We start from the raw sequence: 12,568 nt of genomic DNA on the forward strand, positions 1-12,568 counted from the left end.
AAAAAAAAAAAAAAAAAAAAAAAAAAAAAAAAAAAAAAAAAAAAAAAAAGAAGAAGAAGAAAAGAAGCTGATGCCAATTTAAGAGTTTGGTCAAAGTGAAAAAGTGAGAATCAAAAGCTTGGGGTTTCTATATCAAAAAAAGCTGCAGATAATTTGTGATATTTACTTTCTTTTTATAAATCTTTAAAATAGTTATTAATTTTTGGTTAACTTTTTCAAAAAGAAATTATTATTACTATTTCACTAATTTCAATAAAAAAAAAAACTTTAAACTAACATAAAAAAAAATATATAAAAAAAACTAATTTTAAGATTTTTTAAAAGTACCAAGAACTTTTAAAGTAGGAAAACTAAAATTAAATATTTTAATAAAAAAAAGATAATATAATAAAAGAAATGAAATGAATGCAGATTTTTGCACACACAAACAAAGACAACACAGAATCGATTTTTCTTACCTAATTTGCTATGTTAAAAAGCCTTTCGCCACAAATTTCCTATGGACTCCTAAAGTTAGTCTCAACAATTACAAAGTCATTTGCATTTGGACTCCTCATTTTCTTCAGCCAATCATGTAATTATCATTTTTGAAATTTAAAGAAATGCTAAAAATCAAATATGAATCAAGAACAGAAGCATATATGATATTTATTTCAACACAAGAAAATAAAGAAGCGTAAATGATTTGATTACAGTGCTCTACTAAATCAGAATCCATGGGGAAATTATTAACCTTTGCAGAAATTCGACTACACAATTCCATAGAAAGATAAGTTTTTGTCAAATATTAGTAACTAATAGACCATTCAGACTTTTATTTCCCCTTTTTTCTTTTTCCATTTTTGGAACAAACCAAAATCTATATATATATATATATATATATAAAATTCCTCCTTGACAACTATTGGTACAAGGAGAAAATAAGAAAGAAGTTTAAATATCTTGTTTGTCTCAACCACCTCACACCGCTTCATAATATTTAAGAATGATAAAAGCTAATTTCAACATACACAAGCGGGATTCGAATTTTTTACCTTTTAGTCGATGACATATGTTTTAGCCCGTTGGTAACATCCAATGTCTGCTAAACACTTAGAGAGAAGAACCCGTTCTGTTGTTAGAGACGGCTTCCTTGCCTTGACCATAAGTTGCTAAAAGGCATTTTGTCTCATGGTATAAGTCCAAAGAACTGCATCAAAACAAGACCTGTTTCATGTAAAGACCAATCAACAGGGAATTCCAGAAACTGAAGAAGTTAAAATATCAAATTTCATTGCAAATAATTCAACTTATGATCTAACAGGGAATAATAATGTCTTCGCCAAAGCTTTTGACCGATTAACATAAGAACACCACTGCATGGGCAATATTCTGTCAACCAAAGCAGGCGGAAAAGATTATGAATCCATGGCCATTCCTTTCTAGAAATTAGAATTATGGGACAATATACATTGCATTCTCAAGCGTTTCTGCAACATAATCAGAGAAAATTCACTTTTGAAAGAAATGTACAAAACATATATCACATAGGCCAGAAAGAAATTGATTGCAGTTGAGAAGTTGTTCTTGAGAGCTTGGACGCCAAATTTTGAGAGAACCAATCTGAAATATTTGCTACTACAAATCCCAAGAATACCTATAACAAGAAATCAACTCCATGATTTAGTAAAAATCGTATGAATGAGAATATAGGGAACGTCCCTTTACTGAAATTTTATCAAAATTTCAGTACTCAACACTTCAAAGTAACGAACAATTGTTAATTTTCCCTGACATATAATGAGAACAATTATTTGATGTGGTAATCATATGGTAGCAGCCCTTTACTAAATTTTTGGATGTATGGTAAAACAGTAATTTTTTGTCTCTGACTTCCAACAAGAACTTTTCCAAATTCTCCGCGACTGTTTATGTTTCTCAAATGATCACTGTTCTGTGTACTTCTTTCAGTTTGTCTTTTTGAAAATAAAATCTTTAGTCTCAAAGTCATCTATAATTTTCCGACCAACCCTCGCTCTCTCTCTTCTTCCTTTTTTTTTTTAAAGAATTTTTGCCCCAACCCTTGTGACTAAGATCTACTAAATACTTATACAATGAGCTTTTTACACTTAAATCCTTTCTCTAAATTTTCAGCGGGTGTAGTTATATATTGACATTAATAAAGTAAATAAGTCATTATCTTCTCGTTCTTTCTCTACGGTCTAATTCTCAATATTGGATTACTAGTTTTGTCAAAGGAAAAGAAAAGGAGAGGAAAGGATATGAAAAAGAAGGGTGGCCTTAAATTATTCCATTAAATAAGTTATAATGGTAAACAAAGATAATGTTATTGAAGTGGCAATTAATAGTCGAGGGGATTACATTGTAAGTGGCAATTAGTAAAATGCTTATTTATAGCTTAGTCAACGGTTATACATAGTAAAACTATGTATGGTAAATGACATATAAGGTAAATTCTCATTAAATAGCTAATAGCTAATATTATGTAGATAGTTATATTGGTAAGGCTGTATATAGTAAGCAAGCTTAACTATATATATCCCCGGCTTTGAAAATGTACTTTCTCTATTCCCTCATACTATACATACTTTGAGTCATCAATACAAATCCTTTAGCCAATATTCTCTTTACATTTTCTCTATCCTATTCTTTATGTTCATCTAGATCGAGTATGTGCGTCCTGTTCTTTGTGTTCATCTAGATCGAGTGTGTGCGTTGTTGTGCGATCCTAACCCTGATCCTAACCCTGATTGCAAACTTGCACTAAAATTTGAAGTAGAGGTCACTAATAGACCTCAAGAAAACCATACAAAACAGAACAAATACAGGACTAGTGTCACAATCTACAACAAAAAGAAAAGATAGTTTTCATCCAATGGTTCAAAATTGAAGTCCTATTCAGCAAACTTGTAATATGTGGGTTAAATTAAGATAATTCACCATTTCAGTTATTTGAAGGAATCAAATTGCTTACCTGAGCTGACCCAATGATGTAAATTGCCGAATACTGCCGGCCATGGATGATCATATCCTCCAACATTGCAACAGGTATAGTAAGGGAAACACCAAGAGCAGCTACCAGAGGAGAAGTCCAAACAACAGCCAAAGCCCTGTGTGTACCATAAAATTGTAAATCAGGACACATATAATTAAATGCTGTACACAAAACGTAAATGAATTTAGAAGATCTAAAACCAAAGGCTTGCCTCTGTGATTACCAGAAATAATCGGACAAAAAACTTCCAACAAAAGCATTGACAAGTATAACTTTTTCCACATTAGCAGAGTGAGGGAACACGAATCTGGGTTCAACGCCCATGGCAGTCAAAGGCCACACTGAAGAGAGGGAAATTGAAAGTATTTAATACACGATGTAAGTAGTTTTTTTTTTTTTTTTCCTTCTTCTTTAGGATTGGAAATATGTAGCATGATTCTTCTAAAGGTACAACATTACTGATAGATATATTTGGACCAAGTTTATGGGTTTTTATACCCTCCCTGAAATTGTACCTTAATGCGGAAACATGCTGTGCAAAATGTTTAATAAAAATTGTGTCTGATAGTATATATGTACGAAGCAAAATGTTTCTTCCATTAGAACAGAGGAGATGCAACTATGATCGGAAATATCCTTCCATAATGCCTCCTTCCCCTCCAGAAAAATAATTGTAAATAAAACTAAAAGAGAGGCAATAAAAGTGAAACTTGATAAATAACAACAACAACAACAGCAATAATAATAAATCAATTAATTAATCAGGCATTTGGTCGTTAAACTAGAGAAAATTTTACCCTTACCTAGCCACCAAAGAGCAACAAAGGTGAAAAGTCCTATACAGCCAAATAACTTTTGCATATCTAAATTTTGTCCTCCTCCAGCAAACTTTTTGAGAAGCACTGCAGCATCCGGGACATAATGTACAAATGAATCAGTATATGGAAAATATGTCTTTGCAGTCGATATGTTATCAACTGCTTGTCACAAGAGAAGTTCGGATATCTAACCAGTGAATAGGCCATAAGTCATTGATGAGAGAACTGAAAATACATTCCCCAGAAGTGCATTATTTTCAATTCTGAAGACAGTTGTACCCATTTACTTCATCAAGATTAAAACAAAAATTTGATAAAAATGTTTGGCAATGCCACCATTTATTTTAGAACACAAGAATGATCTAAATGATTCACCAAAACAGAGGAGAATTGACATACCCATTTCCATTTTTCTGTAATTCATCTGCAGCTGAAGTCTTCCCAAACGTTGTCATCGCAACACCAGCCATGCTAACAACGACAGAGACAACTTTGACTATATTTATTGTGTCTTCACCCAGCAATGCACCAATCAAAAGAGTGAACAACCCTGAAGTGGAGGATAGCAATGTGGTACTTGCAACGCTTGTTCGAGCAAGTGCAGCATTTGTTAAATACTGCAGACATACAATAATTTTCAACTTTGTAAGTCATAACCTGACCATATATTGAATTTTTCTCTGTCTGATTACTTTCTTAAATGAGAAAATAAAATTATCTAATGTTTTTGAGTCATATTGAGGTCTACTCTAAAATATTTAAAACTCTAGTTTACTTGGAATTTCATCAAGATCTATTAATATTCAATAAATAATGTTCCATTGTAACACTTTGGAGACCTTTCGGTGATATAAAAATTATTGATAAATGATATTGGGGTTGTTTCTAAAATCATCTCGTCCACTATCAACGTTCTCTTTCTTTCCTCTTCTAACATCAATTAATTACATATTTCTTAATGAAACTAAAAGCTAACAGGACTCATGATAATGCACTTCATCTTTTAATATAGAACAAAGCCATAATATTAGAAAATATCTTCTCATAACATTGGTGATACTACAGACCACATTTATGTCTCAAATTATAAAGTTCGAAACCATAAATTGATAAGAAAGATAAATTTTGAAGGTATACAAACTAGTATCTTATTTAATCACAAATTAAAAAGAAAAAAAAAATCAAATACATGCCCTCCAAGGGAATGCGTTAGCTCATGAGAATATTCTTAGAAATTAAAAATCAAGAAATCAGTATCTCACCTCTGTTAAAAACCAGATAGGAGCAATGCAAAAGCCAAAAGCAGCAACTTCCTTTGCAGTGAACTTTCGGTCTCTTTTCAGTGTGTTTTCTTTATCTATATGTACAGCCACCAACGGTGTTCCCTCATCCTTACTATACATGTCTATGGTACAGTTTTTACAACTTAACTGCCCTTGATGTTCTATTTCAGAAGCAAAATTCACTTCAACTTTCTGCAACTCTACGGAGGACTGGTAAACCACATTGAGATTATCGCCGCATTTAGAATTGCAGCAATAGAAAAAACTCATTAACCAGTCCTTAAGGAATGCTATAGGAAGATAGACTATCAAAAGTGATGTTGTAACATATGATACTGCAAACGGTTGCTCATAATCTGCAAATATACTCTGTCAAAACATGCTGGTCAGTTGCTGCATGAGCCAGATTGAGAATTCAAGTAATAAATACTGAACGTAACATACAAACAATGCAACTGCATGTTGAAAGATGAGAATGCCGTATGCATCAATCAACTGCAATAAATTAATATACCAGGTAGTTTCATTCCAAAAAGAATCTTGGTTCGCAGAAACGATAACAAAAACAATTTAGGTTCTCATTTACTAATTAAATTGTGTTTGAAAGAAAGCCGTAATGTGAGCCTAGTGATAGCCACCCTCCTGGTCATTGGACCAGAAGTCAAGAATGATTCCAGCTGCTTCTAGTGACTCAGGAACACAATTTGGACTCGAAATCAGCCAACTCAGAAGTTATTTTTTAGCAATTATCTCTATAATAGAAGCTCAAAGAGTCTGTCACTTATATTATTATATACCATGAATTCCGAGTATCATTATGATAATCAATGAGCAGTATTTGGATGATATGAACAGAACAGATCAGTAACGAAATTGAATTAACATTAATAACTAAATGAACTCTATCTAAATCGTTCCCTCATTAGTTCAAAATCAGGATGTGAATGCCAGTTCATGTAAGGTCGAGAGAGAAACTTACCTGGGTAACTTCAGCAGAGGAAACCCACGTGACTACGACACTGAGAATGAGAAGCAACCCAAGCTTGTATCTCCAACACATTTTCGTCACAATTAATGAATGAAAAACTTCTTCCTGTAGAGCTATTTTTGCATCTATATGCCTTCATTCACTTTCCCACAATAGCTAATCATCATGTCAGATTCTCCGTTTATGGAAAACATGGACTTTTAACTACGTAAACATCAGTCGATTATCGTGCAATCGATGATGGCAGATTAAATAAATGATTTGTGATACTCCCACAAAAACCAGTCGTGCTCTTCTAAGTGGAGAAACTCTTTATCCACTTTTGATCTAGTGCACCAGCAAGGTTCACCACAACACAATGATCTTTTGGCATACTATAATCACAAATACGCCAAAAACTTCAACAAGAACACTCTGCGTCTGGGCATACACCTGGAACAATACTTTAAAGCAATAGTAACAGATAAATATGAATGTTTTAGATTGCTGGAAAAGATCCACACTGATAGAACCGTAATGCAAATGAACATTATATCTGATTTGGACATACCACCATGGCATCTTTCTATAGCTTGCACAACAGGTAAAAGAAAACAGAAAAAGTGTTATTTTCTCATTCAAAGAGAAAACGTAAAGTAAAGTAGAGGCCAACAAAATAAAGTGACAAATCTCCAACCATGCGTTCATGTTCCTTTTGTGGGACCCGGAACCAGGCATTTTAAGTGGATGATATAATTGATAAAGCATAAGCACTATGAAAAATGATTATAATGGAAACCTCATCAGAGTGTCTAACTAATAAAGAAAAGTTATTCAAAAGATACAACGACATTCATTTGCACGATACAAGAATTCGAAACCAAATTTGGGGAATTCCAGCTCAATCTTATCAATCATCGGATTGGTTTAAGATAAAAACTAATGACAAAATGATGAATATAAAAGAAAGGAAAGGACCAAAAAGAAGTTTGGGAGATACGGAACACGACAAGACAACAACGAAGTCGTAGAAATGTGGAACTGGAGGGCGCCATCCATATTCAGGTGTGACAGCCATGATTGATGAACAGCAACTCAATCATTTTGTCCGATCATGAGGCTTCGTCACATTTCCATGTTCTAAGCACTAAACCGGTGAAATTGCTACTTACTTCTTAATCTTTCTCTTCCCGCCATTTCAGGATCCGCTCCGATATTGAAACCGAATGATTTCGCCTTCCATCCAGTTCTCATTTCATAGCGCGGAATCTGAAATACGGCGCAATTGAAAGGGATTTAAAAAGTGAAAAGAGAATTTGAGCTTCTCCGGGTGGCGGTTGTAGTCGACGGTGTTCTATGCGGATCTTGGCTATGGACCGTGAGTTTCTAGTAGCTGTGGTCTTGCACTATTGGCCACGTCCGCCGTTTTGAATTTTACATGATGAGAATTTTTGAGAGTGAGTCTAGTATAATTTAGGAAGAAGAGTCCATTACTAATATGGTACTAGAGTCTTGCCATAAACTTGACTAATGCCAATAGAATCCTTAAATATCGAACAAAGAACGGTGAGCCTTGAAGTTGTAGCCAAAAGTAACTAAAATGTCGAATAAATTGTGTACTTTATTCGAGAACTCTAGAGAAATGAGTCTGGCCTCGATTAAGGGAAGGCCATTCGAGAGCTCCATAAGCTTCCGAGGAGGCTTATAGTGTACTTTGTTCGAGAGAAGGATTGTTGAGAATTACTGGGAGTGGGTTTATAAGTGAGTAATACTATCTCCATTAGTATGAGTCTATGTGGGGAAGCTCAAAGCAAAGCAGCTCGAGGCTCTTTCGAGAAGTCCAAAGCAAAGCAGCTTATGTTCAAAGAGTACAATATCATACCATTATGGAGAGTCGTAATTCCCAACGGTAAGTATTTGCCAAAACAAGAAAAAATCGTTAACTATTTAAATTTTTTAATATTATTATAATGTCTAATAAATGTCGATATTTATTTTATACTTTTTAATAAATTTATAAATATATTTGAGTTTTGTCTTATAAAACTGAATATTTTAATGCTATGTTTTGGCAGTTCACATGTGACTAATTATTATTATTATAATATTGCTTAAACTTTTTCAATTTTTATTTGGGTAGTTGAGTTTTTATATTATTTTCTTCTCATTAGAAACTTTTCTTTTCTTAAAACTAAAATGACACATTTCTACAATACTGAGCTTGTTTATTATTATTATTTTATAGAGAAATAGAAGTCCCTAACTTTACCTGTCTTTTAAGCTCAACAATTTCACAATATCCATTATACTCCAAAATTTTTAATAAATATTTATAAATCAATTATATACATGTTAAAGAAAATAATAAGTGGAACAAAAATTGGCTAATACATTGGGCCCATACTCTGCTGTGTTAATGGGCCAGATTGGGCTCAATTTTTAATATTAAGCCTGTTACAATACTCAAAAAACCATTTTTTATAATAATATAAAAATATATATTATCAGAAATTATTAATTTTTATTTATTATTGTTGAAGTCTTGTTTGAATTGGTACAGATCTTTTGAGTGGAATCTAAAATAAAGTCGTGAATAATAATATATCATTGTGGTGAACAATAATATATAGTTGTGAAGACGATGGTAGATGACATTTAGGTGAACTAAAAAGGAGAAACATTAGAATCATATAATAATTTTCGATTGGGATAAAATGTGTCTAAAACTAAACTCATCCCTATAACAAATTTAAAACAATTTTTTAAATAAGAAAAAGGGGAAAAAACTCCCACGTTTAAATAAAGAAAAACAAAAAGTTTGCCCCTTTTTACACAATTCCTTTTAAACCAACTATATTAATTACACTGATTTAATTTATTAGGTTCTAACATGAATTTATTACATCCATATATCCAAAGAGACACAAGGGATGGATCAATATCATCCCCAGAAAAGATTTCGAACTTACCCATCTGATTCTTCATTCCGCCATTTGAGGATCGAGCCCAAACTTTAAATTCTTCACAGTGTTTGATCAAGGACTAGAACCCCACAGAACCTCAGCAATTATAGTGGCAGCTTCAGCATCAGAGACGCAAGCTTTTCGAACTCTCTTCAAAATTTCAGGCTTAATGGCTCTCTTCTCCCTCTTCCTCAAGCCCTCTCCAACCTCCAATTGCACTGCAAACTTGGCCACACAGCTCGCAAATGGATGGCTCTCCAAGAACCTCTTCTCTCTGCTTTCTCTTCCCTCGACCCCGCCGGCGACAACCCCTCTACTCTCTTCCGCCGTTTGTTTCCCCAGTCCGATCAAATCGCCGCCCAATTCCGACCTCTGTAGCTCCAAAAGCCTTTCTATCAAGCCCTCTTCCAGCATAGTATCTACAGCCTCTTTGCGGCCGAAATAGCCGATTTCAACGATGCAATCCATAGCTAAAACCCTAATTTGCAGGTCTTGGCAATTCAATGAGCTTATTATTTTTGGTATATCGCCGTTTGACTGGATCTCCTCGACCAGCGGAGACCTAACTAATCTGATTAAGGAACAGAGAACTTTTAATGAGTGAGAGGAAGCCATTTGAACTAGGGCGTGAATCGTCGGTCCTATTAGTACTTGACCAACGAATACGTCTTTGTTGAAACGGACCATAGCCCCAATCGCGTACGCCGAATGCTCCCGGATCGTTTTCGAGTAGTTAGGGTTACAAACAATCAATTCGAGCAGCGAAAACACCTTTGATTTTAGCATGAGATCCTGTAGCTCGCGATTGAACCCCTGAGCGAGACGATTCTCGAACTGAATCAGTAGCTTAATCGATTCATTTTCGTCGATTGATGGCTCTTTAAGAGCTCGAACCAGAGTCTCCAAGCTCTCGCGATCAATCCAAGCTTGAATCTCCGACTCAATTGAACCGGCGACTTGAGATACCGAATTTGTCGCGAAACGGCGCGTTAAGAACGACCTGAGGCTGTAACCTCTGGACTTCTGAAGCGTCTCCACCAAGGTTTTTAGGTTCGCAAGGTGCTGAGAAAGAATCGAAAGGTTTGGATCACTTGAAAGGATTTTTTCGGATTCAACCTCGAGCTCGAGCAGAGCTTTAATGGTGGGCGAATTGAAGTCCTCGGATCGAGGACTTGGATTTGCCTGTAACTCATGAGAAGCCTGTTTGAGAGCTTCAAGAACTCGAAGAACTCGCGGGCTATCGTCCTTGTTAGAAGAATCGTCCATGGCACCGCTCCTTCAAGTTCTAATTCTGGACGCGGATTCTTCGAGACAGAACGATCTCCTTTACATACAATCCAAACAAGCAAACTACAGTTAGAAGAAAGCCGAGGAGTTCAGCTCCCATTTTTTCTTTTTGTTCGTAATAATATATTTTCAAACTTGTTCAAATAAAAAAAAATAATATATGTTTATTAGAGTTGAAGTCGTCTCGGACAATTTTAGATTAAACATCATTTTTATTCGAAAATTTTAAGTCTCAGACTATTTAGTAAATGTAATTTTGTAACTTATTTCTTTTATCATATTATTGGCTAAATTTCAAATTTTTTTACTTGTGTCTAATAATAAGTTAGTAAATTAAATTTTTAAATGGAAATTTAAAAATGAATGACCTGATTAATAATTAATCGTCAATACTATATATATTTAGCATTTTTAAAGTATATAAATTTAATTGGTTAACTATCTATTTTTATAGTGTTAAAAAAAAAAGGGAAAAAAAGAAAAAGAAAAAATATTAGTATTTTTCTTGTTATGATGTTTTGTTTCGGAGGAATTTGGTCATAATAAAATTGGATGGGGAATTATTGTCGCATTATGTTAATAATGCAAACAACCAAATTCTTCACCAACCATTCCGCTCATCATCTCTACATAAAAGTCGAAATTATTTCAATGCAATAAGTTGAATAGGTAAAACTATACACTTTTGACTTTTTAAATTTGAAAGATGATTTTAATTTAAAGACTTTGGTTAGTTATAAAATTGATTTTAATCTTTATGTTTGTGTTCGGTTTGATATTAAATTTGTTGAATATTGGTAAAATCACGTGTTAGTTAATTAAAGAAAAATTTATAAATATATAAATAAGAATAGGACCTTTATTGAGTCCGAAAGTATATTTAAAATGAACTATATCTTCCAAGTTTTTTATTATATTTTTTAATATGCAAATTGACAGGTAAAAAAAAAACAGCAAGAAGATCCCTCTGAATATGCTTGCTCCACGTGGCTTAAAGTCAACCCCAACGATGCCTCTTAACCCAGCGTGGCATTGTCTATTGGGGTTTTAGAAAGTACACACACACATATATATATATATATATAATTTGGTCTTTAAACTTAAAATTCTATTTTTCATTAAGAATTTTTTTACAAGCTTCTACATCAAATCTTATTATTTGGGAATTGAACCTATTTTTAGAGGGTGAAATAAGTTTAATATAGTTTAAAAGGGGTGAAATTTATGTATTAATTAAAATATTTGCTTTATAAGTTCATGTGCTACATTAACTATTTTTTTAATAAAAAAAGAACTTTTTGAGGGGTAAATTTTAATTTAATAAACAAATGAGTTAACAAAACATTCAAGATAGTAACTTAAAAATTCTAACTAATTTGTCAGGTCGTGAAGAATTTGATTGTCTAGTTTTTTGTTTTGGAAGATGTAATGTATTAGTTTAGTTAGACTTAAATCAAATATATATTTTTACTTTAAATAACACATAATTTAAATTTTTTAAGATTTAATTATAAACTTTAAAAAAAATCCCTAATAAGTTTTAAACCTTTAAAAAAATATAATAAATTTTTAAAAATTTAAGATATATTTGAAATTTAAAAGAATAGAAATAAATTTGAGTTTTATGTTTAATGTGATCTTAATTTCTCAAACCTCCGTCAAGACTTAAAAGGCGGAAGTGGGGTCCGTATGAAGAGCTCTAATGTTATTTGATCTATAAGGAGACCAATGCTAAACAAAACTGAATAAATATGACAGAGATCCATGAGATTACTCTCTAACTGAATAGCGATGGTTAAATAGAAGAGGACTCGGCAAACCTTGTCTAAACCCGAATTGGCGGACAAAGAAGTTAGATAAAATGAGAATAGACAAAAGTATCACAATCGTCTAAGATTGAACAAACTCAACTTTAGCAAATTGATGGTTAGTAGTGAATGTTAAGACAAATGGTGACTATGGGACAACTTGCTACTAAGCTTCTTGTGTTTCATATTTCTTTATTATGGGGTTTACGTAACACGTGCGCTTCCTCTTTTTCTTTGCTACGGTGAGACCTCGCTTTATTTGGTAGTGAAGGGGTGGAATCAACGTCGCCTTCACTGAGTTGAAATAGTAAGTTTGTCGAGCCTACGGTCATTCTCATGTCCTTGCCTTTGTTGCTATCAAATCTACACTTGACCATTACTATAATTGAGACTCGGGCTTTAATCTTTTCAATCATTAGCTGGCCATAGGGTTGATCACACAACGTT

At 33.3% G+C, this 12,568-nt stretch overlaps 1 protein-coding gene across 1 annotated transcript; it reads right to left on the bottom strand.

Annotated features, from left to right (window-relative positions):
* Positions 1 to 1,253: 1,253 nt before the first annotated feature.
* Positions 1,254 to 6,551, bottom strand: LOC111441155 (uncharacterized vacuolar membrane protein YML018C-like). Its single transcript, XM_023078100.1, has 8 exons — positions 6,076 to 6,551; positions 5,076 to 5,465; positions 4,213 to 4,430; positions 4,006 to 4,076; positions 3,799 to 3,897; positions 3,219 to 3,336; positions 2,975 to 3,110; positions 1,254 to 1,636 (listed from the first exon to the last, which is right to left on the bottom strand). The coding sequence occupies exons 1-8, from the start codon at positions 6,154 to 6,156 to the stop codon at positions 1,523 to 1,525; spliced, it is 1,227 nt and encodes a 408-aa protein (XP_022933868.1). The 5' UTR covers positions 6,157 to 6,551; the 3' UTR covers positions 1,254 to 1,522.
* Positions 6,552 to 12,568: the final 6,017 nt, after the last annotated feature.

This window comes from Cucurbita moschata, unplaced genomic scaffold (assembly GCF_002738365.1).
Source record: "Cucurbita moschata cultivar Rifu unplaced genomic scaffold, Cmos_1.0 Cmo_Scf00003, whole genome shotgun sequence".
Taxonomy (NCBI): Eukaryota; Viridiplantae; Streptophyta; class Magnoliopsida; order Cucurbitales; family Cucurbitaceae; genus Cucurbita; species Cucurbita moschata.